We start from the raw sequence: 26,560 nt of genomic DNA, 5'->3' as shown, positions 1-26,560 counted from the left end.
ATTGCATAACCAAGAAAAAAGTTCTTTTCTCGCAAAATTAGATGACATAAACGAGCCATCGTCCACAATTTCAACCACGTAGCGACATATTCCGGAAAGAACTAGGTACTCAGATAAAAGACCTTTCTCTATCCGATAATGCGCTTACCAGATGTACCGAAAACTCGTGAAACCAACGTAAAAATCCGGGATAGGAGGAGTGCGAGAACGTTCTGGCAACATTATCCTTTTGAGAAGTCGAGTCGTTCAGGCGAGTTGTCGTGGATCGCGGTCGATTGAACCTACTTCAGGATGTCTAATCGCGCGTGTGCCTCCGATCTTGAGACAAGATAAAAGGTCGATCGTTCTGTATTCACACTTGAAACGTGAAATTCGACCAAAATTTGTCTAGATAATATCGCTAGAAGCTCGTAAATTTACAAAGAAATTGTCTAATCTCAGGAACAATCTTTTAATTCCTTGACAATTTATCATTCTTTTCTGCTACCTTTCTTATTTTTGTTTTGTTTAGAAATTGTGATAAAGTGGTGAAGATTGGTATCGTAATAATGTTGTTTATTTTTTATTATTATTTAATTTGTACTTTAGAATTTGTCCAGCTGGACATTTGGTAGATTTTTCTAACTATAATGTTAAGTTGCAGACAAACTTTTTACTTCAAATTGTAAGATAGAACATTGAAAATTATCTAACTATGAGTGTCTAACTTTAAATTTTTATAGTTTCTCGCTTCTCAGTCATACAATACTTACATAAATCTTACAATACATGTCATAACTAGACTGCAGATTTTTATACATATATGGGAAATTTGAAGGTGCAGAAATGCACACAATGCGTATAATATGCGAAAATATATAAAATATTCAAAATGGAATATTTAAAATATTCAAATATAAAATATTTGTATTAATATTTAACAAAGGAAATAATTTTCTACCCAGGTATTATTTCTTCAATTATGTTCATAGAAACATAAAAATACATAAAAATCCGCAATCTGATCATAACAATTAAACCACCATAGAATTTTCAATCTCTCAGGTATGAGAATAATTAAAATTCTTATAACACTTATTATTTTGTCCGATACGTGTATCTCTGAGTGAAGCTGGCCTTACGCTGATTCTATAATTATAAAACAAGAATAGGCTAATTATCTATAATTTTGCTTTTTCCAGTGAATATATCTCTTCCAGAAAAAAAAGAGTACATTGTTACTCAATACTATTTTAGATAAATATATATAATAAATATATGTCGAGTTCTAATTAGGGATAGGGGCGTGTAACGAATATCCATTTGGATTAGACATTGTTGTTATGCAATAGAGAAGATATTTACTAGTACAAATAGGATTATTACAGAATTTGACAAGTAACCGTGGCAATTAGATACTCGAGATGCTAATGGCAATGATCTTAGGCTCAATAACGAATCCACGGTCAACGGGGTAGCAAATGTGCTTTCTTCCAAAATCCAAGTCGAACTGAACTCACTGGTCCACAATTCAAGTGTAACTCAAGTTACTCATCTTACTTGCCCACAGTACAAGTAGAAGTCAATTAACTTCTCCAGTCCAAGTGGAACTGCATTTATATACTCTTCTCCGTACCTAATCACATTTGTACCAATAATTGAGTGAAGGTTCGTCAAACGTCCAAAATTCCAACCTTAACCCGACATATATTGTAATATGATAAAGTAGTTTAAACTAGAGGTCGGTTGAAATTAAAAAAAACCGTGTACGTCGTCCTTCTGTGGTTCGTTTACATTTAGGAGCGCCTATGTGACTAAAGTCACCTAGTTCTTACATAGGTATGAGAAAAACAATAGACAACGTTAGATCAGAAGGATGGTTTCGTGTTTCAAGATGGGACGACCGAAAGGTCAGAGTGTGCGAGTCGAAAAGTGTGTGTGTTGCGAGAGTCAGAGCTAATCGAATCGTCGAAGAGTAGAGTCGTTAGAATTAATCAAGACACCGAAGAGTAGAGTCGAGAGAATTGGTCGAGAGAGAGAGAGAGAGAGAGAGAGAGAGGGAGAGAGAGTGTGTTAGATTCGTTGCGACGAGAGTGGCTAAATAACTGTAAAGTTATTTGATATAGATAGGAGTATTGCATTTAGTTTCCGTTAAACAAACATCGTTTCTGTCCAATTTGTATTTGTATATTCAATTTAATATTAATAAATTATAAGCAATCGGGGAAAAAATGTATATCTTTATTTTCCGATATTACAATATAATAAATGTATCTAACACACAACATATAAAAATTAAAAATTTTTAGGCAATGAAACGCAATGTACATGTTCTTGCTACGTGCAACCAAATGTCTACATATATTTTTCAAGTAATTCTTCGTTCACTTCAAGCGCTCTAACGTAAACATCTATTCGATTCTCAGTCACTGCTGGGTGCTATGATATAAATTTAAAACTCTCCTTCTTGCGAGTTTTATGAAAGTACACGCGGTGTCAGTGGTTTGGTTTTTAGTAGAGGCAGTTTGAAGCAGTTGTTAAACTGTCGCGATAAAGACGAGTTTTAAGCTCTTATTACACAAATTTTCTCGAAGTTTTCACAAATAACGGATGGTGGAGGAAATCGTAAACTCTCGAAGCGTACCTCGACAGAAGTTTCTTTGCTTTATTGCTCTTCGCGAGGTTCCTGCAGTAAAATACGGAAATATCAAGGAGAACTGATCAGCTGTTCGTTAAACATAGTATAACGAATCTTCTTCGATCAAGATCTCTGTTCGTCAGCTGTAGTAAATCGCTTACTGGTCGAGAATAGTCTGAAAGAGGTCATGGGAAATGAAATCTGTGCTCGGATGAAAATTTACTGGAACTGATATTAATTATTGTCGTTGAAGGATCGAAACGTGCCCTGAAGGAGTTAATAGAATAATCTTATTGAAACGTTCAAAGTTAAAAGTACAAAATGTAATTACTGAGAAGAATGGACTGTTTGAAATCATGGTTTATTATTACTCATTTAGTTTTTCTCATACTTATTTAGTTCAGAGAACATCGAGGTAATGAGAATGAAGATATGACCAGCTTGTAACTCTGATATAAGATTTAATTCTCATCCTCTAAAGCTAATTTCATATTTCATATTGGAAAACATATTTATGTAGAGTGTTGCTTTTTTATCAGAATTCTAATATCTGAATAGTTCATCGGAAGATTTATGCAAATGAAAAACGAAATCGTTCATTTTTTCAAGAGAAGTATCGTACAGAATGGACAATGTCTTTTATAATCATAGTTTTTAAAACCTTAAAATTTTCCACTTATAAACTACCTTTATATAGACTGAATCATATAAAGATATCGGCACAATCTTTTAAAAAAGTAAACGTACATAAGATAATAGATAAGATAATAGAGTATAGTATAAAATTGACGATTGTTCCTGGAAACTTAAAAATCTTTCACTCTCATTTTTTTAAATATATATCGGTCTACCAATTCTGTATGTTATTTATATAATTGTCATAGAACCTAATAACGTTTATTTGAAACGTTTTTCCTATACTGTATGATTAAAAAGTTATAGCGAAGGATGTTTTACTAAAAAAAAATCTTCTGTTTTGGAAGTGAAACGACAAATATTAAAAGAACATAATCAGTTTTGAAAATTACTTTATTATATGATCAAAGTGTAAACCAATCAGTTACAAGCATCTCTCTATTCCTTCGAACAATATTATTGAACAAATGTATAATAATAACACTTATTTATCAACTGGGAAGAAAATAAGGATTGTCCCAAAATAAATCACAAGTAGAAGAAAGCGTAAGAACATCAGCTCAGTTGACGTACAATGTAGTACCGTGAAGAATCCCGTAGACGCTTCAAAAGAAGACGAACGGTGGTAAAAAACGTGAAAAAGGAAAAGTGACAATATGTTCTTTCCACATCGTGAGAAGTCACGTAAACTTAAATGCGATGCTCTCTTCAACATTATAAACGGGACTCACGTTTTCAGGATGAAAGGAGCTGAAAGCCGCCGCGAAAGAGCTCTTTTTCGTCAGAAATCCTTCCGCTTTTAGGAGACGAAGAAGAAGTAGCCGCCTGTCCCCGTTCGATTGTACGCAATCGCGAACACAACAGATGTTTATGCTCTTTCGAAAGAGGACCTGTGTGACCCTCTTCTTGTTATATGAACTACGCTTTTTATTCCAAATTCCTGTAGTTTTATAAAGAAGATACCACATTTTGTAATATTAGGCTAGTTCATGAATTTATATAGTTTTTATTTCTTATTAAATGCAAATTATAATATTTGGATTTAATTTAACTTCTTCTTTTATTTAACTAAATCAAAGATTAATTTGCTTGTTAAAATGGTCTACCATCAAATTACTTAAACATTTTTCGTACTCGTCATTCCGTGAATTGTCTTCCGAGAGCTATTCCTAGAGCAATAAAAAATTCGAAGTAATGATTTCCTTTTGCTGAGAGGATTCTTTTTGCTTTTAATGAAGAACGATCGCTACCGGTAGCTGCTCTATTGTTCATGATACTTAACTCTCAATTAGTACTCTTCGATTATTGGTGATCTATAAGTGTTTGGATTAAGTAACTTTATTTTACTTTATATTTTGTGTTCTATGTGATAAAATCTATCAATGGCATTTATCGCGTAAAATGCAGAATAGGAAAATCAATATTAAACCCCCTAGGAAAATTCTCTTTTAACCCTAATCAATCAACCAAATACCACAAACCCAGCTTAAATCTAATTCTAACTTTTATACTTGTAAATTTAACGATTAGTGCCTAACAAAATACAAAAAATTCCAATTTAAAGAATCCCTTTTTGTTTCTGAAAATCACAATTTACCACCATAAAATCACAATCCTATGTGTCACAAAATTCCTCCTGAATCCTCGGTCTCACCAACTGTAACAACAAATCCTTTCTTCCTAAAAATAATCAAACAAATCTTAGTAGATCAGTGCCTAACAAAATACAAAAAATTCCAATTTAAAGAATCCCTTTTTGTTTCTGAAAATCACAATTTACCACCATAAAATCTCAATCTTATGTGTCACAGAATTCATCCTGAATCCTCGGTTTCACCAACCGTAACAACAAATCTTTTCTTCCTAAAAATAATCAAACAAATCTTAGTAGATCAGTGCCTAACAAAATACAAAAAATTCCAATTTAAAGAGTCCCTTTTTGTTTCTGAAAATCACAATTTACCACCATAAAATCTCAATCTTATGTGTCACAAAATTCCTCCTGAATCCTCAGTTTCACCAACCGTAACAACAAATCCTTTCTTCCTAAAAATAATTAAACAAATCTTAGTAGATTAGTGCCTAACAAAATACAAAAAATTCCAATTTAAAGAGTCCCTTTTTGTTTCTGAAAATCACAATTTACCACCATAAAATCTCAATCTTATGTGTCACAAAATTCCTCCTGAATCCTCGGTCTCACCAACTGTAACAACAAATCTTTTCTTCCTAAAAATAATCAAACAAATCTTAGTAGATTAATGCGTAACAAAATCCAAAAAGTCCAATTTAAAGAATCCCTTTTTGTTTCTGAAAATCAAAATTTACCACCATAAAATCACAATCCTATGTGTCACAAAATTCCTCCTGAATCCTCGGTCTCACCAACTGTAACAACAAATCCTTTCTTCCTAAAAATAATCAAACAAATCTTAGTAGATTAGTGCCTAACAAAATACAAAAAATTCCAATTTAAAGAATCCCTTTTTGTTTCTGAAAATCACAATTTACCACCATAAAATCACAATCCTATGTGTCACAAAATTCCTCCTGAATCCTCGGTCTCACCAACTGTAACAACAAATCCTTTCTTCCTAAAAATAATCAAACAAATCTTAGTAGATCAGTGCCTAACAAAATACAAAAAATTCCAATTTAAAGAATCCCTTTTTGTTTCTGAAAATCACAATTTACCACCATAAAATCTCAATCTTATGTGTCACAGAATTCATCCTGAATCCTCGGTTTCACCAACCGTAACAACAAATCTTTTCTTCCTAAAAATAATCAAACAAATCTTAGTAGATCAGTGCCTAACAAAATACAAAAAATTCCAATTTAAAGAGTCCCTTTTTGTTTCTGAAAATCACAATTTACCACCATAAAATCTCAATCTTATGTGTCACAAAATTCCTCCTGAATCCTCAGTTTCACCAACCGTAACAACAAATCCTTTCTTCCTAAAAATAATTAAACAAATCTTAGTAGATTAGTGCCTAACAAAATACAAAAAATTCCAATTTAAAGAGTCCCTTTTTGTTTCTGAAAATCACAATTTACCACCATAAAATCTCAATCTTATGTGTCACAAAATTCCTCCTGAATCCTCGGTCTCACCAACTGTAACAACAAATCTTTTCTTCCTAAAAATAATCAAACAAATCTTAGTAGATTAATGCGTAACAAAATCCAAAAAGTCCAATTTAAAGAATCCCTTTTTGTTTCTGAAAATCAAAATTTACCACCATAAAATCACAATCCTATGTGTCACAAAATTCCTCCTGAATCCTCGGTCTCACCAACTGTAACAACAAATCCTTTCTTCCTAAAAATAATCAAACAAATCTTAGTAGATTAGTGCCTAACAAAATACAAAAAATTCCAATTTAAAGAGTCCCTTTTTGTTTCTGAAAATCACAATTTACCACCATAAAATCTCAATCTTATGTGTCACAAAATTCCTCCTGAATCCTCGGTCTCACCAACTGTAACAACAAATCCTTTCTTCCTAAAAATAATCAAACAAATCTTAGTAGATTAGTGCCTAACAAAATACAAAAAATTCCAATTTAAAGAGTCCCTTTTTGTTTCTGAAAATCACAATTTACCACCATAAAATCTCAATCTTATGTGTCACAAAATTCCTCCTGAATCCTCGGTCTCACCAACTGTAACAACAAATCCTTTCTTCCTAAAAATAATCAAACAAATCTTAGTAGATCAGTGCCTAACAAAATACAAAAAATTCCAATTTGAAGAGTCCCTTTTTGTTTCTGAAAATCACAATTTACCACCATAAAATCTCAATCTTATGTGTCACAAAATTCCTCCTGAATCCTCGGTCTCACCAACTGTAACAACAAATCCTTTCTTCCTAAAAATAATCAAACAAATCTTAGTAGATTAGTGCCTAACAAAATACAAAAAATTCCAATTTAAAGAGTCCCTTTTTGTTTCTGAAAATCACAATTTACCACCATAAAATCTCAATCTTATGTGTCACAAAATTCCTCCTGAATCCTCGGTCTCACCAACTGTAACAACAAATCTTTTCTTCCTAAAAATAATCAAACAAATCTTAGTAGATTAATGCGTAACAAAATCCAAAAAGTCCAATTTAAAGAATCCCTTTTTGTTTCTGAAAATCAAAATTTACCACCATAAAATCACAATCCTATGTGTCACAAAATTCCTCCTGAATCCTCGGTCTCACCAACTGTAACAACAAATCCTTTCTTCCTAAAAATAATCAAACAAATCTTAGTAGATTAGTGCCTAACAAAATACAAAAAATTCCAATTTAAAGAATCCCTTTTTGTTTCTGAAAATCACAATTTACCACCATAAAATCACAATCCTATGTGTCACAAAATTCCTCCTGAATCCTCGGTCTCACCAACTGTAACAACAAATCCTTTCTTCCTAAAAATAATCAAACAAATCTTAGTAGATCAGTGCCTAACAAAATACAAAAAATTCCAATTTAAAGAATCCCTTTTTGTTTCTGAAAATCACAATTTACCACCATAAAATCTCAATCTTATGTGTCACAGAATTCATCCTGAATCCTCGGTTTCACCAACCGTAACAACAAATCTTTTCTTCCTAAAAATAATCAAACAAATCTTAGTAGATCAGTGCCTAACAAAATACAAAAAATTCCAATTTAAAGAGTCCCTTTTTGTTTCTGAAAATCACAATTTACCACCATAAAATCTCAATCTTATGTGTCACAAAATTCCTCCTGAATCCTCAGTTTCACCAACCGTAACAACAAATCCTTTCTTCCTAAAAATAATTAAACAAATCTTAGTAGATTAGTGCCTAACAAAATACAAAAAATTCCAATTTAAAGAGTCCCTTTTTGTTTCTGAAAATCACAATTTACCACCATAAAATCTCAATCTTATGTGTCACAAAATTCCTCCTGAATCCTCGGTCTCACCAACTGTAACAACAAATCTTTTCTTCCTAAAAATAATCAAACAAATCTTAGTAGATTAATGCGTAACAAAATCCAAAAAGTCCAATTTAAAGAATCCCTTTTTGTTTCTGAAAATCAAAATTTACCACCATAAAATCACAATCCTATGTGTCACAAAATTCCTCCTGAATCCTCGGTCTCACCAACTGTAACAACAAATCCTTTCTTCCTAAAAATAATCAAACAAATCTTAGTAGATTAGTGCCTAACAAAATACAAAAAATTCCAATTTAAAGAGTCCCTTTTTGTTTCTGAAAATCACAATTTACCACCATAAAATCTCAATCTTATGTGTCACAAAATTCCTCCTGAATCCTCGGTCTCACCAACTGTAACAACAAATCCTTTCTTCCTAAAAATAATCAAACAAATCTTAGTAGATTAGTGCCTAACAAAATACAAAAAATTCCAATTTAAAGAGTCCCTTTTTGTTTCTGAAAATCACAATTTACCACCATAAAATCTCAATCTTATGTGTCACAAAATTCCTCCTGAATCCTCGGTCTCACCAACTGTAACAACAAATCCTTTCTTCCTAAAAATAATCAAACAAATCTTAGTAGATCAGTGCCTAACAAAATACAAAAAATTCCAATTTGAAGAGTCCCTTTTTGTTTCTGAAAATCACAATTTACCACCATAAAATCTCAATCTTATGTGTCACAAAATTCCTCCTGAATCCTCGGTCTCACCAACTGTAACAACAAATCCTTTCTTCCTAAAAATAATCAAACAAATCTTAGTAGATTAGTGCCTAACAAAATACAAAAAATTCCAATTTAAAGAGTCCCTTTTTGTTTCTGAAAATCACAATTTACCACCATAAAATCTCAATCTTATGTGTCACAAAATTCCTCCTGAATCCTCGGTTTCACCAACCGTAACAACAAATCCTTTCTTTCTAAAAATAATCAAACAAATCCTTATTGCTCTTAAACGTAGCCATAAATACCAATAAATTAAAAAAAGCAATCCAACAAAAGCAAACAAAGAATTATCCATTCCTCATTTCACGAGCCATAATCTATTGCAACAGAACCTTCACTTCACGAACCACAATCTGTTGCAACAGAATCTTCACTTCACGAACCACAATCTATTGCAACAGAATCTTCACTTCACGAACCACAAGGATTCTAAGCACTTGATCCCTTGAAGCATACAACGGATCCTTTCTGCGATATAATCAGACCAAGTTTTCCTAAAAACCCCGTTCATCTTTTCTCCTGAAATCCAAAATGCTTCAGAAGTTGAATCGTGTCTCAGACTACGTACACTGTCGGTTTGCTAACGCAGATTAACCAGCAGCTAGGATGATTGTATACGTGGATGTAAGGTTGATGCGCGGTCGGTCGTTAACGGCACTGTCGACGACGTGGATTGCATGAAAATGGAAACGTTCCCTAATGTGACACAACCACGCCGGCATTCAGAAACTGAAAAGAACGCTCGCGAGAGAGAAAGAGAGAGAGAGAGAGAGTGAGAGCGAGAGGAGGGAGAGAGAGGGAGGAAGAGAGAGGTAGAACAAGAAAAAAGCTAGGAGAGATGGTCTGAGAGAAGAGGAAAAGGGAAGCAGCGTTATCGTGCTACCCACTTTTTCCTCCATTTGCAAGCCTTATCCCGACTACGGTTGTTCGGGATCATTGACTGTTCGTGACTATGCTGGCTTGCTTCTAATGCTTCCTGACCCGGTCCTCGTCCATAAGAACACTGCTCTACTCGGACGGGCATAATAAGGTGCTCGCTGAGAAGATGGACGATCTACTGGCACGATAGATAACTCGATGAACCTCTCTCTGTGTACGATCTGTTGAAAAAAATGCTCGCGAAATATTTGAAACGAGTGGAAAATGAATTTTAATAAAGAACATTGGCTAAGTTGGCGAAGAATAGTTTTGTATCATGTCGTGCACAAAGTATTGTTAGATTCCATAAAGATATTTCAATCCTAAAAGTAATTTTATAAATGCACTATTTTCAGACGCATTTTAAAAACGATACGTGGCCCATATATGACACAAAGAATTGTTTTCAATTCTAAATATAGAGTTGTTTTAACGCATCGGAATTTATTTATAATTTTTCACACAAATATTATATATTTAACGGTATATTTTGGATAGTAAAGGTGTGTCGGGTGCAGCACAAAAAGTTGTTTCAATAGCAGATCTACCAGTTCGTAATCTTTCACAGAAATTTTATAGATATTCATACAACAATATATATTTGGGAATTTAAAGGAGCTTTTGCGAAATATGTATCTGGACAAAAATTTCTCTTTCTTCTTTCATTATATATTTTTTCACGTACTTCTTATTCGCATCCTTTTGATACAAATTTTATATTTTATTCTTTAACAGTTTTAGTATTATACAGTATAGATAATAATGGTTTATAATACTCGATTAATATGCGTCAATATGTACGCAGAATTACAGACTCAGGTTTGAATTCGTGTAATGTTAGATTAAGCAGTAGTAATTATATTTAATAATGAAGTAATCATTAGATTGTACATCAGATTAAAAGTTCTGTCAAAATCTCGCTCCTTCTCGCAATCCTATTCTCAATACTCAATTTTCAATCAATATCCTTCCCCAAGCATTTATTCTCTATACACATTTACTCTTCTTTCCCATTTCCCATCTCTATCTGTTTCCATATCTCCAATTTTTTAAAATCAGAGAATGATCATTCGTGCATTATCCCTGTATTCCTAAACACTATTCATTCACTCGACTAAATTCTATCACTGACATAAAATTATATTATTTTTCAAACGAAGCTATACTTGGTAGAAACATAATAAGGTCTCATTAAGGCTTTGAAAAATTCGACGATTACCAATTCTGAAGTATCATTTTCCTATATCAATTTCCATCGAATATACGTTTATTGAAGCACAATTATGCGTACTTGTAAGAGAATGTTTACTGACGATTGATCGCATTTCACCAGATCTTAATTAATTTTCAACGTTTCGCCAGTGTATAGTTGAATCTCGTCTAGCAACGAGAGAGAGCATTTTCAACATTAAACAAAAGGAAGCCACGAGCGATCCCCGACGAATAACCGTGCATCATCTTAATGACTGCTCGTCGCGTGGCTGTAAGCTGTATACATGTAAGTTCCGAAACGAGACAATAGAGAATGGTTTGGTCTCCTCTATAATTTGCCGGATGTCAAATGCCGTAGCCTCGTAATTGTTCAAAGCTCCTAAGCTAATTTCTGCAATTAGGGAATTAGACCCATTTCGCTTCGAGTCGAGTGCACACCACATAAGAAAATTAATTATCGGCCGACAGAAAACCAGACAGAAACACGCGAATTATACCTTCAAAAGGATTCTGATTGTAAATTAAATTATTTATAAATATGCGAATTAAGTCTTGCATTACGATTGCATTAGTTATTCAAGTGTTGCTACGTTCTATGCAACAGGATTATTTAAATTCTGAAGGATAGTGGTGGATATTCGAGACTGACTAGATTAATGAATCAGAGGTTGTTTCTTCTTTATTTTTGACGGTTAATCTGATCTCACCGTTCAATCGATAGCTATTCATGTCTCAATGCAATTTCAGAGCTTGTCATTACGAAGGGGCTGAATGTATTCTGGCATATGCAGTCTTTGCAAAAGTGAAATGTTTTTATTTGGAACGTTGAAATTATTTCCATTTTCTCTCTCAAACATTGAATTACTCGTCATTCGTATCATACATATATATAACCAGGATTTAACTTACCATCGCTAATCTTTCCGAACTCTTAATATCTTCAACAATTTTTTTTAAAAACAGATCTCTATCAGGAAAATTCAATCCACGTTGATTTATGTATCTAGTATAAATTTATGCATATAAAATTGTAAATTATCTTAATTTTATGTATCCATTCATTTTGATGTTAAAAAAATTTCATAATCGAACGACAAATGAATCAAAACAAAATATAAGCATTAGTTAACTGAACTTGATTAACGAGATAGTTCGGAATATCTGCGTCTACAAACATCACGTATAAGAACAAAATACTTACTACCATCCAAACCTAATGTTTCACCTTTCTACAATACAACTCAATAAACCAACACGTGCACTTAATCTACGTTTAATCTCTACTCGATAATCAATTAACTACAGATTCGTTATTGTCAACTTTAAGTTTGAGCCTCGTACGTTTATTCAGCTTATTTATGATTTATTTGAATATTTAGAATTTAAGTTAACGCATTTTTTAATGAAGATGCTGGGAAAAGATAACTCTTTAAAATTTCCAGGATTTTTCATTTTTTAATAAAACTGAGAACGTACAATGAGATTAAAGTAAAATATTAATCGGGCATTGTGCAATGGGATTCACTTGAAATTTCTCGAATTATTGTAAATACACGACAAAGCGATTCAAGCAAACTCATTACATTCATGGATCAAATTTTTCCCTTTGAAAGAATTTATTAATAAATAAAATCATCGGCGGTTGTGCGTTTCATCGAAAATAACCGACAATTTAATATTATAATAATGTCACTTCGGATCCGAGAGCATGTGTTACTGTGCTGTTAATACATAATGTTACGTTACAGAGAAATTCCCTTTATGTTCTTCCGAAAAATGAACAGTATTAATATTCCTTTGATGAAAATTTTAATAGCTGGAAAATATCTTTCTTTCGAAAAATTCTACGAAGCATATCCTTTCCTTATGCCTCACAAAGTAGAATTTAAGAACTTATGAACAAGGGAAAGATAATAATTCCGTTCTGAAATGGAAGATTAGTATTATACGACCTGTACGCGAGTCATCAGAAATGTTAACAATTCCATTGAACCTTTAATCGTTAAAGAAATAAAGCGAATCAACATAGAAATCGAAACGTTAAAACGTCCAAATTTAATTGTTGTTCGATATCCCAGAATATAAAGCTTCATTTAAACAGTTCAATAATTGAAAAACTATCCTCCAAAATCATTTATCAAAATCTCAATATTCCAAACTCTAGACAGATAACTGGCCCCAAAGCAATCACCAACGTTTTCTACTGAACATTTCATAAAACTTCCATATTTCATTCATTGTTTATTCAAAGATTAAACTTGTACATCACGTACACCATAAAAAAAGGTGAACCGTGAAATATACTGTTTAGACCGTTCCTCATACTTGTCGGGTCAGTTTTTTTCGGGAGCACGAGGAAATCACCTAAACATCGTGTCATATGGATGTGCTTTAAGTTCGAATCGATTCTTTTAACTATTAAAGGTCAAAGTATAAAATAGTATGCAACAGATGCGTAAAAGCAATGTTATTGATGAAAAATGAATTTGGAAGTGGAATACGGTTATGGAAATTCAAAGTTATTGAAATCTGTGGAAGGAATGAAAGTTTGAATATTTAAATATTTGGAAGTTTGATAATTTGAAAGTATGAAGATATAAAAATTGGAAGATTTGAAAAATTTTTTAATGAAATAAAATGCATTAGTACAACGCTGACCTTAATGGGTCTTCAAAGAAGAAGAAAAAGAAGATCTAAAAAAAGATTGAATATTGGATTACAGTTCATCTTTCTGTATATTCTACACGACTAACGAAAGGAACTGGCAGTTTGTCATTTCACGTCCAGAGGGTGGTGTCCGTTATTAACAGACACGTCTGTAGTGCCACAACTTAATCTACTAATTTCTCTTTCTTAGCTGACGCCATGGGGCAAATGAAAGAGTCGGCAAAGCAAAGATTACGCGGATCTAATTAAAATACGCCACCGGGTCCCGATAATTTGAGTCTCTGTGATTCACATTTCGCTTAATTAAAACCGTGACAATTTTGCTTCAAGGGTTTACTTTGAAAATTATTAATTATAAAAAGGCTGCCAGTCTACCGACTGGTTACCAATTGTTATTTTAGAGTATTTTATTTTTATCTTTTGTTCCTCAACAGTATTTAAAAATTATAATGTAGGAGTTTGTTTATTGCCTGTGGTTGATGGAAGTGAGTTGTCCGGAGTTCGTTGGCGTTTACACGCGGTGTGCGGACTAATAAAGGACAACTCGAAGAACTACTTCATATTGAAGACTAAAATTATATATTTTCAATATTTCATTTTCATGAATGTTGACTAACTAACGAAAGACGAATGATTACGAGTGACAATGAGTAATGATCGAAAAATGACGATCAATAGACGAGTAACAACAAGTAACTTATTTCTAAAGGCGAACAACCCTCAGTTACCTCCTTGCAGTGTGTGCGTAGCGTAATATGTCGCTTGAGCGAGAGTAAAGGAGCTGATCTCTGGTAGACGGCGGTGATGCGAAGACTTGGCAACAGGGCGATCTCGACAGTACAAGCTCGACATTACGAAGTACCGGGAACCGATAGGCTCGATATAGACGATTTAGATACAGATATCTTTTGGTGTGTGACTTTTATGATACTTTGCTAACACGGAATCGAACAATCAGGCCGGCCAACCATAGAAATGTGCTGAATAACAAACTAAAACTACACGACACTTCGCTGTATCATAACGTAAAGCTATTGCATTTCCTAACAGAATTCTAAAAAAAGAAATGTTAAACGTTCTCTGTCTCTAAAGAAGTGTTTGATTTTCCAATTTGAAACGGAAGCATGAAATAATCTTCTGGAAATATGATATCTCAGTTACATAACTAATATATGTATCTTTATACACACACATATTATATATGTATTACTTAATTTCATTTATGTATATGTATGAACTAAATTATCAAGGCGTAAAATTTATATAATATTTCTATTTGTAATAAACTTCTAATATTGTTACGACCGTTCGCGGAGAGACGCGATCGCGAGGAAATTCTGATTCTGATAGTCGATGCCGCGAACCAGTCGTTCCCCTGTTTCGATTAGGATAATAACAGAGGTAGTTCAAATGATTGTAACACTGAATTAACAGGGTTAATATAAGCTTCTACTTTTAGCAATATTTAAAATTATAATCAACACGTTACAAATGATTTTACGATGATACAACTAGTTTATTATTATAATTCGACTCGACTTTATAATATTTCTCGACGTATTTGTTTGACTAAACGACCTTGAGTTTATTTCTCTGAACCTCTCGATGCATTCGGTTTGACTCCTCGTATGACACTGCCCTTCGATTTTGTCCTTTGTCTTCTCTTGGAGATGACCCCCACCACGCTCGGGCCTCGCGACCGTTCGCGTCTATGATCACGTATGCCACCTTGTTTGTGTAGGTAAAATAACAAACCGAAGGCGAATCGATGTTTTTTCGAACTCGCTGCTTGACAACATTGTGTATATCTCGCCGGTCATATAAGACGGAGACTGTTAGGAACACGACCTATAGTAAGCCTCGGGGCGTAACAAATATTCTATTTACAATAACTCTAGCTTCATATAATATCTAACTTCTAACTTTACTAATTGCGTAAATTATCGGTGCACAAAAATTACACCTACGTAACTTTCATCAGCAAATCGACAAATACGTAAAGAAAAGAGAAAAAGGAAATCCTGTCAGGAATCTAAGAATATTCCATTCTGTTTCAATGAATATAGTAATCTAAATTTGAGTTTCTAAAGAGGTCTCCAGAGGCGATCTTTCTCGACTTTTACCAGAAGGATTCTCCGATATTCGATAAAATCGATAGGGACAGCAGGAAGCGAGGAAATCGCATCTTTTTGCGGTACGGTTTCGAGATCGAGGAGTTACGAGACTAGGAAGTGACCAATAGTAAATTCCGCTGCATGATTCCGAAACGAGGCGAGGGTTTCGTCTCCAGGAAGTGTGACCACATATGAGGCGAAACGGCCCTTCTGACCTATGACCTTCCGTTTTGCCCCCCCCCCCCTGCCCGTCGTTCTGACAAGTTTATCACCGGCCCGTGTATGGTAGACCGCCCACATCCAGCGTTCCTTTTGTCTGTATCAAAAAAAAAACAAGGAAAGAGGCAAATGATGGAAAAACAGGATAGAGAGACCCTCTTTCTTTGTTTCAAAGGAAATTGAGAAAAATTAAATGTGTAGAGATATTTTTATAAGACCATAAGGATGTCAAAGGAAATATAATGTAGAGAACGCAAGTTTAAGACATGCAACTTTTTCATAGATTGCTGTATTACATTTTACTATATTATAAACACTACCTAACAATTTGTAGTTGACTTTACAGTTTCATATACATTTGCATCTTATTTATAATGGCAACTTGTAATTTATATAATATCTGTTCAAATATAAACATTATTTAGGATGCAAACACTGAAGCCAGTATTTACTGCAGACATGCAGAAGAACTGTGTTTACATGAAACATAAAAGAGAAAGAGTTCTTAAAAAGCTAACATACACTTTATAGAACAACCTCTATTTTTAATAATTTCTGCATATCTGCGATCAATTACTTTGATATACTATTTTATTGAAGTACTTCCCCCGTTTCAATGTTATGTATAAGTATTGTTCAAATTTGTTGGTAATTGTTGAACAACGTTTCTCTAATTTTCATTGAAACCGTAATCCGTAGATCAACAAAATACACACATTTTGCGCTAATATGAAAGGACAAGACTTTATTTATATGCTTCGTAAGAAATCTTTGAAATGCTCAAAGATTCATTCTGTAGTAAGCCTATGAAGAATTACGAATTGACCAGTTTGATAAATTTTCATACGTTGTAAATATTCGATATATAAATATATTAATCGCTGATTGTTTGATCCTGCGCTCAAAGAAAATCACACATAAAGAATGATCGAACTAAAATAAAAGTAAACGTTCTCGCCGCGGTAACAAGAGTCGACAAACTAGCGCGAAGTAAAACTCGACAGCTGCGAGGCAACGGCACGGCGGACAAACAACAAACTGCTCGTAATGCCGGAAAAGTGAAGTAAAACTCGTGAGTGGTGCACGTACCCGGAGAATGGCAAAGAAACTGCAACCGGGGTTTGAAACTTTCCGAATAAAGGAAAACGTGGATATACTTGAAGGACGACGAAACGTCTCGAGGGGGGATAAAACAGCAGGGAGAACAAGGTGAAACTCGTGTGTATCATCGCGTAGAAGTTAACCAAATGACCTTACATGGGATAGAGACACCAGGAGGTAATGCTTAATGAAAACGACACGCTGAGGTTATCAGTCAGGAATTAAAGTGTATGTGTTTAGAAAATTGAAACATGTAATTTCAGACGTTTTGAGGTACATAAGAAGCTCTTTAGCTAGAGAACCGTTTTATTATTATTAATGAAATTTTATAAGCTATGAGCCACAAATTACTAGTACTAATGAAGGTTGATGTATGAAATTAACAATTTATTATAACAAACAGTAAATCAAATGAAATTTTTATTAGATTAAAGCTGCGTGATTATACCGTTATTATAATCCATTATTTTAGCAAGAGGTATTTTAGTTGTACATTTTGTTATTTCTGGTATCGTAACAAATTTTATTCATATTCATGCAAGAGATATTTTCCTTTCATTTTCTTAAGCTTTAGAAAATGCGTGCAATGTGTCTCTTTTGTTTTCAAATTATCGTTTAAATATACGTAATTACATTACAGCGTTTTAGTTCATGAGAATTTCGTATCATCTTTCTGGAGATACGAGGACGGAATAGGTTTCTCATGCAATGAATATGAAAATAAAATTACATTCTTTTCGTGTATTATATATTTTCCAAGTTACGTATTACAAACTCTAATTCTATAATGATGATAATATTGTGGAAATGAATTACAGAAAACAGTGCGTGCATACACATCACATATGATCCTAGATCCGATTAGATCAGTCGATGTCACCGCTTAACGCTTCATTTGCCTCTCTATATCGTTCCTAGCAAATACATACAGATAGTATCAAATCATGGATACACATAGATTGCAATGTACGAGCAAACTCTAAAAACTAACCGGACGATCGCGATGGCCGACCGCAAACACAAGAGCTAGCAATTGGAATTCCCGGCTGCTGGCCAGGAAGTGGTCAATAGGAAGTTCTGCTACGTGCACTCGCGTCTACGAAGCCGCGGAACGGCCAGGAAACGTATCCGAGTGAGTTGAATCGAAACAATTGAGCCGCAAATACATTGTGCGCCGTGAATCCTCGTTGTCCATTGATTAGAGAGGCATTCATCGTGGCTAATTGCCACGAATCGACAGAACCACCCGGCTCGTGTTTTCCGCGTCTTCGAAGCGCAACTCTCTATGCGGAAAGGTGAATCGGTGGAATGCAAATATCCTCACCGTCAATCCTATTATTATTTTCATCGGTATGCTTGTTTCGATCCTCGCAACCGCAGCCGGTATATTCTCACCTCCGGAAGAGGTTTATTGAAAATCAAAACAATTTCAACAGGAATTTCACCAAATTTCTGAAATTTATAATTTCATGATATCCGCGTTAATTACTACGCTGCAACTTACTACTGTTTCATGATTTATTAGTCTATTGATTACCGTATGAATGGTGGGGCTATCTACTAAATTATCTGCGGTGTGTGTATAACTTTGTTCGAAATGCGTACATGTAATTTTATTGCCATTGACTATCGCATCTCTTTTTTTTTTTGTTCTTTTTTTAACGTGGGTAAAACCTCCATTGGCGCCCACCTCCTCTGAGGAGAGGACGCAGGATAGTACCGAATTCCTAGATTAAAACCCTCATGATAGCCATCCTGAGCGCACGTGGAGAGGTTAGGGGTTCCTGAAACGGCGAAAGCATTCATCACGGGCCCCCTCGCGCTTAACTCCTCCGTGCGTGAGCGGGAAGGGGAGTGATACCCACCATCAACCCCGCTCACAAACTACGACGCGCTGTGAGGCCATTTCACGCCGCGCCCGTCCCCGGTGCTGTCGTACAATACCTGGTACCCCAACCAGGCGGCTGGTCATCGGATCTAACCTAACCCTAACCTAATCCCGTGGAAAGAATGTGACAGGTGGTAATATATATATATGTTGGGTTCACATTATGATTACGGTTAGGGGCCTGAAACGAACCTTCATTTGGATTAGACATTATTGTTATGCAATAGAGGAGATATTTACTAGTGCAAATATGATTATTACAGAATTTGACAAATAACCGTGGTAATTAGACACTCGAGAAGCTAATGACAATGATCCTAGGTTCAATGAAGAATCCGCGGTCAACGAGATAATAGAATGCTCTTTCTTCCAAAGTCCAAGTTGTATCCAACTTCCTTGTCTACGATACAAGTATTACTGAACTACCTCTTTGTTAAAACATAGAATGTCCACCGAGCGTAAAGACGCTATGTAGCTCGCTAATGCGACCTCACGAGAGACTGACCTTCCGTCGCGATGATGCTGCAGAGGAGAACTATGATGGGGTGTGTTTAAGGACACGAGATCATTGGATTCGTGGAGAGATGCCTTCGTTCGGAAAGTTAACGTTGCTGTTAATTGGTCAATTTTCATGTTGGTGGTTAGAGAAGGATGCTAGCCGCCCTTGAGGGAAAGTTGCTAGCGGGAAGCGTCGTTCGTGAGAAAAATAGATTTCTCCTATCTTCCCGTAGTTGGGACAAAGACTGTTTGAAGGATTTTAGTTAACTAAATCTTAAGATTTATACGGGTCCTCAGGCTAGCTGAATATGTACTGTGGAGATGCGTCGACATCTAGTAATCATCTTACCCGAAGAATAGGGTCTGCGTGTGGCGAGCCACGGGACAGAAACCGTTGGAATGTTTACTGTTGCGTGCCGCTAGAACTATTTCTTCTGAGCAGAGCTATAGAATTACTCCATACCTCTGTTAGGCAAAAACGTTCATCCCTTGACTGCCGCTACGTTCGGCGACTGATTGTTGCCTCGAGCCCAAACTCATTATCACGAATCTCGAACAATTACAATCGAATTGAATGACGACAATTGCTTAATTACGGCTATGGTAGAATCTAGATTAAAGTGTTAAGGGATTTTCTCAAAATTCCAAAGGGAAGGCTCCGGTGACCTTTCATCCCTGACATATATGTACACATAACATTCCCGGGTTAACATTCGGTTTAGGGGGGTGTAACGAATCTTCATTTGGATTATCATTGTTGTACAATAGAGATCATATTTACTGGTATAAATATGGTTTTTATAGAATTTGACAAATAACCGTGGTGATTCGAGATGTTAATGATAATCATCTTACGGTCAACGGGGAAAAGTCTTTGTTCAATAGAATATATTTTGAAACACAAAGTAACGTTCGCTGGGACGCTCGGTATATACTGCTCGTAAAAACGATGTGAAAAACTCTCCAAGGAGATCGCACGAATAAAAGACTGACGAAAACATTCCTCTCCTTACGATCGCGTTCGTTTGTTGTGTATTGGTCGGGGGATACCGACAAAATTCCAATCGCCGTTGCTAGGCAGCCCCGCGTAGCGGCAATATTGTTTCTGCCCGGAGTTTGATTATTAATACAACGTGTGTCCCATAATATTGACACTTCTGAGGCAAAACCACACGTGGCTTGATTTGTCCTCGAGTCGTGTGCCGCTACAACTATATTTTTTTAAGGAGAACTATACAACTACTCCATACCTCTGTTAGGTAGCCACGGTCACGGGAGGAACGTGTACCTGACAAGGTATGCAATAATTATATACTTCTCCTTAAAAACAGTGAGAAGAATATATGAGGGCAGTTCCACTTGGACTGCAAGTGAGTTCATTCAGATAAGTTTTACCGTTGACCGTGGATTCGTTATCGAACCTGAATTCATTGTCATCAACAACTCGACCATCCGATCGCCGCTATTACTTGTAGCCTCTTGTAATAATCACATTTGTACCAATAAATATCAGCTATAACCGCGATGGTAAATTCGAGTGAAGGTTCGTCAAACGCTCAAAATTCCAACCTTAACCTGACATATATATACAAAGTATACCACGCGACTGAACCAATGTAGCTTCGTAAACATTAGACATATAGCTCTAAACCGATAAAAGGTAGAAAAATATAATATTTCACTCGACACAATTAGATAGCTTCGAATAGTGAGTGCATAACTTGGATCATCTTGATGATTTTAGTAAATTAACAAAATACAAGTTTTACATTATGGATCTTTTTGTGATTTTGTAATTTTTTATCAAATAGAAAAATCAGATAATTTACAACCTGTAAAATTTATTTGAAAAAATTAATTCGTTTTGTTAGAGTAATTAACTAATAGAGTAGTATGTATTTACTAATACTAGTATGTGATTAGAAATCACCTAGTGAACAGTATAGCACTATGGACGTAGAAGATCGATTATTTCAGAAAACATTTTAACTTTAATTTTATAAAAATATCTATCTGTATAGCTCTTTTTAAACGAGTAAATTTTACGAGTCTCGTAAAACGTGTAATGACAATACCACAAAACCATATGACTTGCATCAGTTATGTAGAACACTCTAGAGACAAGTTGAAAACAGCGAAACAGCAGTTGGTTTTATTACTTTGAATTAAAGCTGTCGGATGAAATTGAAAGGGTTAAAAGGGGTAGAGGATCGAAGTGACAGATTTAAAAAGGAACGAGCTGGAAGAGAAAGGATCAATGGGCTGGAAAAGGGGGCGTTCAACCCTAAGACGAGGGAAAGAAGGAGGTTGCACGTGGAACACCAAAGGAAAACGAGAGAAGCGTGAGATGCAGAAACTAAAATGGAGGAGGATCGTTGGGCAAAGTGGGGTAGAACAAATATAAATCGAACAGATAAATCTCAAACTCCGAAGACAGACGGAGATGGGTGAAAATTGAAAGATCAAAGTGGTCGGCCAATGAAACGTTGGTAGAAAGAATTCCAGAGAGAAACTCGAAGATGGTATGTTGAGAACGCGCGAGAGGAATCGAAGTTGGTTCTGATGAAATGGTGTAGAGACACGTTAGATGCGTGAAGGTACTGAAATGAAAAATTCCAGACAGAAAACGAAATGAAGAACGATACCGTGTTCAATGGAAAGAAATCTAATGTAAACCGAAGTCAAACATAAAATGACTATGTGAGATCTCGTTCATTCGTCTGGAACTAATTTTTAAAACACCTTCAAACAACTTGATATATATATTGTATAATCGAATAAACGTTTAAATATCTGTGTATGATGAAAGTGACAAGAAATCTTCAATGAGATATAGATAATAAAAAGTGGACTGAAAAGGATCTTCATCTATCAGATTCAATTGAAATAATTTTACATAATTTGAATGGAAAAATATTTATCACACTTGAATGCGCATCAAACGATCTTAAAATGATTTTGAATAGCTTTGAGTACTCTTTAAACGATCCTCAAACAATTGTTGATTAATCTTATTATATTGACTCGTCCGGAAAGTCCATTCAGATTTATATTTCGATTCGATATACTTTTATTGAATTATATAGATCATTTTATTCTACAACCTTTGTCTTGATTCCATTCTTCCAGGATTTTCGGCGAAAAACTTTACAATATGATCTTTTATTTCGATCAAATTCCTTAAAAATCGGAACGAACTTTCTGGGCGACCTAATGGTACGATATGCCCTTTGATTAACATTGAAATGACTTTAAATAACCATTAAGCGGCACTGAATAGTTTTAAGCCGGCTTTCGCATTTTGGCATTCACCTCAAAGAACGCGGATGGTCAAGAAAGCACGTTTTCTATTAAACACTCTTTGCAAACCGAAAGAACTTGAATGATTGACAATCATGAGGTAGCTTCGAAAACTCCGCGATCTGGTTGGCGGAACTCTCGGTTCTCGGATATCCGGAGATTAAGTTCCATTTCAATCTGCCGCTGAAATTCCTTTCCCGCCGGGAGTCTCGTCCATCCCCATTATTATGAATTAAGCATTTCCGTGAATCGTAATGCGCATCGTGGAATATAGCATTTTCTCGTAAATACCTCCGGACTAGCAGCTCCTTGATTATATATCCCGAATAAACCGGAGGAAGGTAATAGAAGTCTCATATTTTTCATAAAAACAAAACTCTGATACAATGTAGATGGCTAAAATTGGTACGTGAATGATGATTCGGTCTCGATAATTTTCTTCGACTCGTGCTGTCGCACAAGGTGATTCTCTCGATAATTGAGTCCATGAATTAATCAATAATCACATTGGAACGACAATATGTATTGATATGTACTATCTGTCATCCATAGATTGCCTTTTTCAATATGTGCTTAAACGCGGTCTAATCATCGAAGAGACTGGTAGTATCTCCATATGTGTAAACTGATCAACGGCAATGCCCTTGTGTAAAATAGCGACATTAAGAGAATCCTTGATAATCGATCTCCATATAGTACGAAAAAAAATAGGTATATAAATGCGTCCTCGTTCGAAAAGAAAACACGAACTCATCTTTACTGCTAAAAATAATTAACTACGTAACGGATTCAACTAGAAGAAAATCCTCGATAAACCATCCTTTTCTGTATTACACTCTAATGTTCAAGTCTAATAACACAAGAACTTCGGCTTCGATACGGAAATGTAAGTTGTCGCAGAGTTGCACGCGGCATTCCCCGTTGAACGATCGAGACCAAGAAGAAAGGCCAAACAAGTAACAAAGCGAGAGAGATAGAGAAAGCTCAGATAGGCTCGTGATGCGAGATCCATTAATAAGAAGCGCCTAATTTCATGAAAGCCCGGAGCTTCGAACTATTATCCAGGAAACGTAACTTGGTCGAGGAGCGATTAAACGGCCGCCACCAAAATATGTCAAGCTGCGGCGGGCTGTGTCTGACAGAAAACCTATAGACGGGGAACAACCATTAATGAAATGACAAATGTGTTCTTGTCGACGGCACGAGCAGGCACGCGCACGCGCTCGCACGAGCACTCTCGCGTGCACCAGCCAACGTTTTACAATCTCTGCCGTTGGTTACGCGAAAGAATAAAATATATTCAACCGCGTGATTTACGCGAGTCCATGATATCGCAGCTTTCCGCGACGAAGAGCCGAGTCGATTGATCGTTCTCGCGACACCAGGCGTCGTTGGGAATTCGTATGGACGACTTGGCAATCGATAGGCTTCGATAACGCCGACGAACCAATGATACTTGTAGATTTATAGCATGATATTGCAAGGTTCAACGCGATGAAAACGTTTCGCCACGAGATTTTTTACGGAAGATCTTTGATATTGATTAATTTATCGACAACCTTGTGAAACCGACAGAAGCATTAGCTGTTGAGGACTCTCGTGACGTTATTATAGTCGCTGATAATGGATAATTTCTTCCGGCGTTTCAACAGGTATAATGGAAAATTTTAAATGAAAGACTCGCGTGAATCATGAGCAAGAGCCATTTTTCATACAGTAGCTCACGAAAGTTTTCAGCGATTATAAAAACTTTTTATGAAGGTATTATATGTGTTATACGAATTAGTCTGAAATTTCATTAGCATTGTAGCGAGACGCGACTATCGTCATTATATTGGACAAATTTTTAAATAATCAGATAATGTATATATAGAAGTTACGAGATATTTATTCAGTAAGTATAAATGTTTGTACAGATCACTAAAATATTTGATCAATGAATTATCATTATGTTAGTATGTCACAGTATTAATTCTGTGTTTGAGACCACTACTTGTGTGTTACACGCTCAGAAGCAGTAATAGGGTACACAAAACATCCTACATGCCACTGCTATCGAAACAATAACCAGATAGTAACGGAATAGCCGCCTCTGATATACACCCGACGGCAACTTCTCCAGAGGGATTAAAACCTCAGTATAAGAATCCTCCCAAATCAGCGCTTAATACCTTTTTGTTATAACACTCTGAACCGTTACTCTGTTGCATTGGTACAATAAATTTTACTACTATATCTAAAGTTCAATTCTTTACTTTATTTGTGAAACGTTCGAAGTGCAACGCGAGATCACCGGTGATTTGTCAATTTCGTGATTTTGTGTGTCATATACTATGCAATTATTTTTTACTAAGTATATGTTTACAATAAATGTCCTGTATCTTTTATATATACTTCTGAATCGAATTCAAATTTTATCAGCATAATCTCGATACGATCACAATGAGTCATGTTTCAATCGTAGTGTCGTAGCGACACTATAAACACACACAAAGAACACGGTACAAAAAACAATTCTCTTTCCAACGGTTTCTTCGTTATATAGCATAGCATTGCTAAAAAAACTGTTTATGAGAGATCGACGAAACATAAACAAGGTCGCGATAAAGCGTAACTGCCGACAGGCCTAATGAGCCATCGATATCCCTATGGTCCTTCTCCAAATACTCGGTAGAAGGCGTACATGGCGACGGTTACGAATACGTGCGTAGTGGGGATGTCGAAATATAACAAAGGAAGAAAGTGGACTAGCAGTTCATTTGTCAGTAAGGAATCGTTAGCAGGAGTCGCGAGTCGCGAGTCGGGAGTCGCCTTTGCCGAATCAAACGCCGAGTATTCGTTTGGCACGTTCTACGTCCTACGCCTTACTGTGTTAATCAAATTTTTAAGAGTTTCGTATAACACGTATAATATATTTATAATATGTGTATAACAGTGACCAAAGAATTGAACTAGATCGTAGAAGATGAACAGGTCGATGTGACGACTGAGAAAACTGTGGTTTTAGTTTTCTATCTCTTCTCGATAGGAAAGAAAATAAGAGGAAAAGGCAAGTTAACTAAAGAGTACATTAAGTTCATTCCACGAGACTATCGCTCGCGTGTGTGTAACTGGAACGAACGAGCAAAATGCAGTCACCAGCGTTACTTAATTCAATTTCTTTTCTCTTTTGGTTCCAGGGGAGTTACCAGCCGCGGTGCACGACGGTAACGGAGTCTCCAGGGCGTTCCTCAACCTGTGGCTAATTCACTTAACGATGAGTTACGTTTTTTCCAGATGACAATACTAAGGTGAGTCAATTATCACTGAAACGACCCCGTTGAAACCTTACCGTGCATCGTTCTGATCCTTGTATAACGATAGTTAGGAGTTTTGAAGCTTTAATGCTCGACGTTAAAGGTTAAGATTTTTAAACTAACGTATATAAAGCTCAAACGTTAAGATTCTTAAAGCTTTTGAGGTTAGTGTAAAAAATTAATAGTATTTTTGTATCTTTGATTCATGATCATTGATTGGTCTAACTTTTTTTTGTAATTAAATTACAAGGTTTTAAAAAAATTATCCATTTGCAATATTCTGAAAAGAGTGTGGTAACTTGTCTCTTCGATTTTTAGTTCATTTTTACGTACATTTCCTTGATGAATAATATACCATATAAAATCGACGAATAATATATCATACATCATATAAAAGTAATAC

General features: G+C 35.3%; 1 protein-coding gene across 1 annotated transcript in view; it reads left to right on the top strand.

Annotated features, from left to right (window-relative positions):
* Positions 1 to 26,560, top strand: part of LOC117161646 (uncharacterized) — a 111,402-nt gene that overhangs the window by 66,309 nt on the left and 18,533 nt on the right. The window contains exon 7 of the mRNA XM_033343348.2: positions 26,041 to 26,151. Within this exon, the coding sequence (XP_033199239.2) occupies positions 26,041 to 26,141 (101 nt within the window). The 3' untranslated portion in view covers positions 26,142 to 26,151. The remainder of the gene's footprint in view (positions 1 to 26,040; positions 26,152 to 26,560) is intronic.

The sequence above is a fragment of the Bombus vancouverensis genome, chromosome 7 (genome assembly GCF_051014615.1).
Source record: "Bombus vancouverensis nearcticus chromosome 7, iyBomVanc1_principal, whole genome shotgun sequence".
NCBI classification, from domain to species: Eukaryota; Metazoa; Arthropoda; class Insecta; order Hymenoptera; family Apidae; genus Bombus; species Bombus vancouverensis.
The sequence above is the reverse complement of the archived record's forward strand: the minus strand, read 5'-3'. Positions and strand labels throughout refer to the sequence as shown.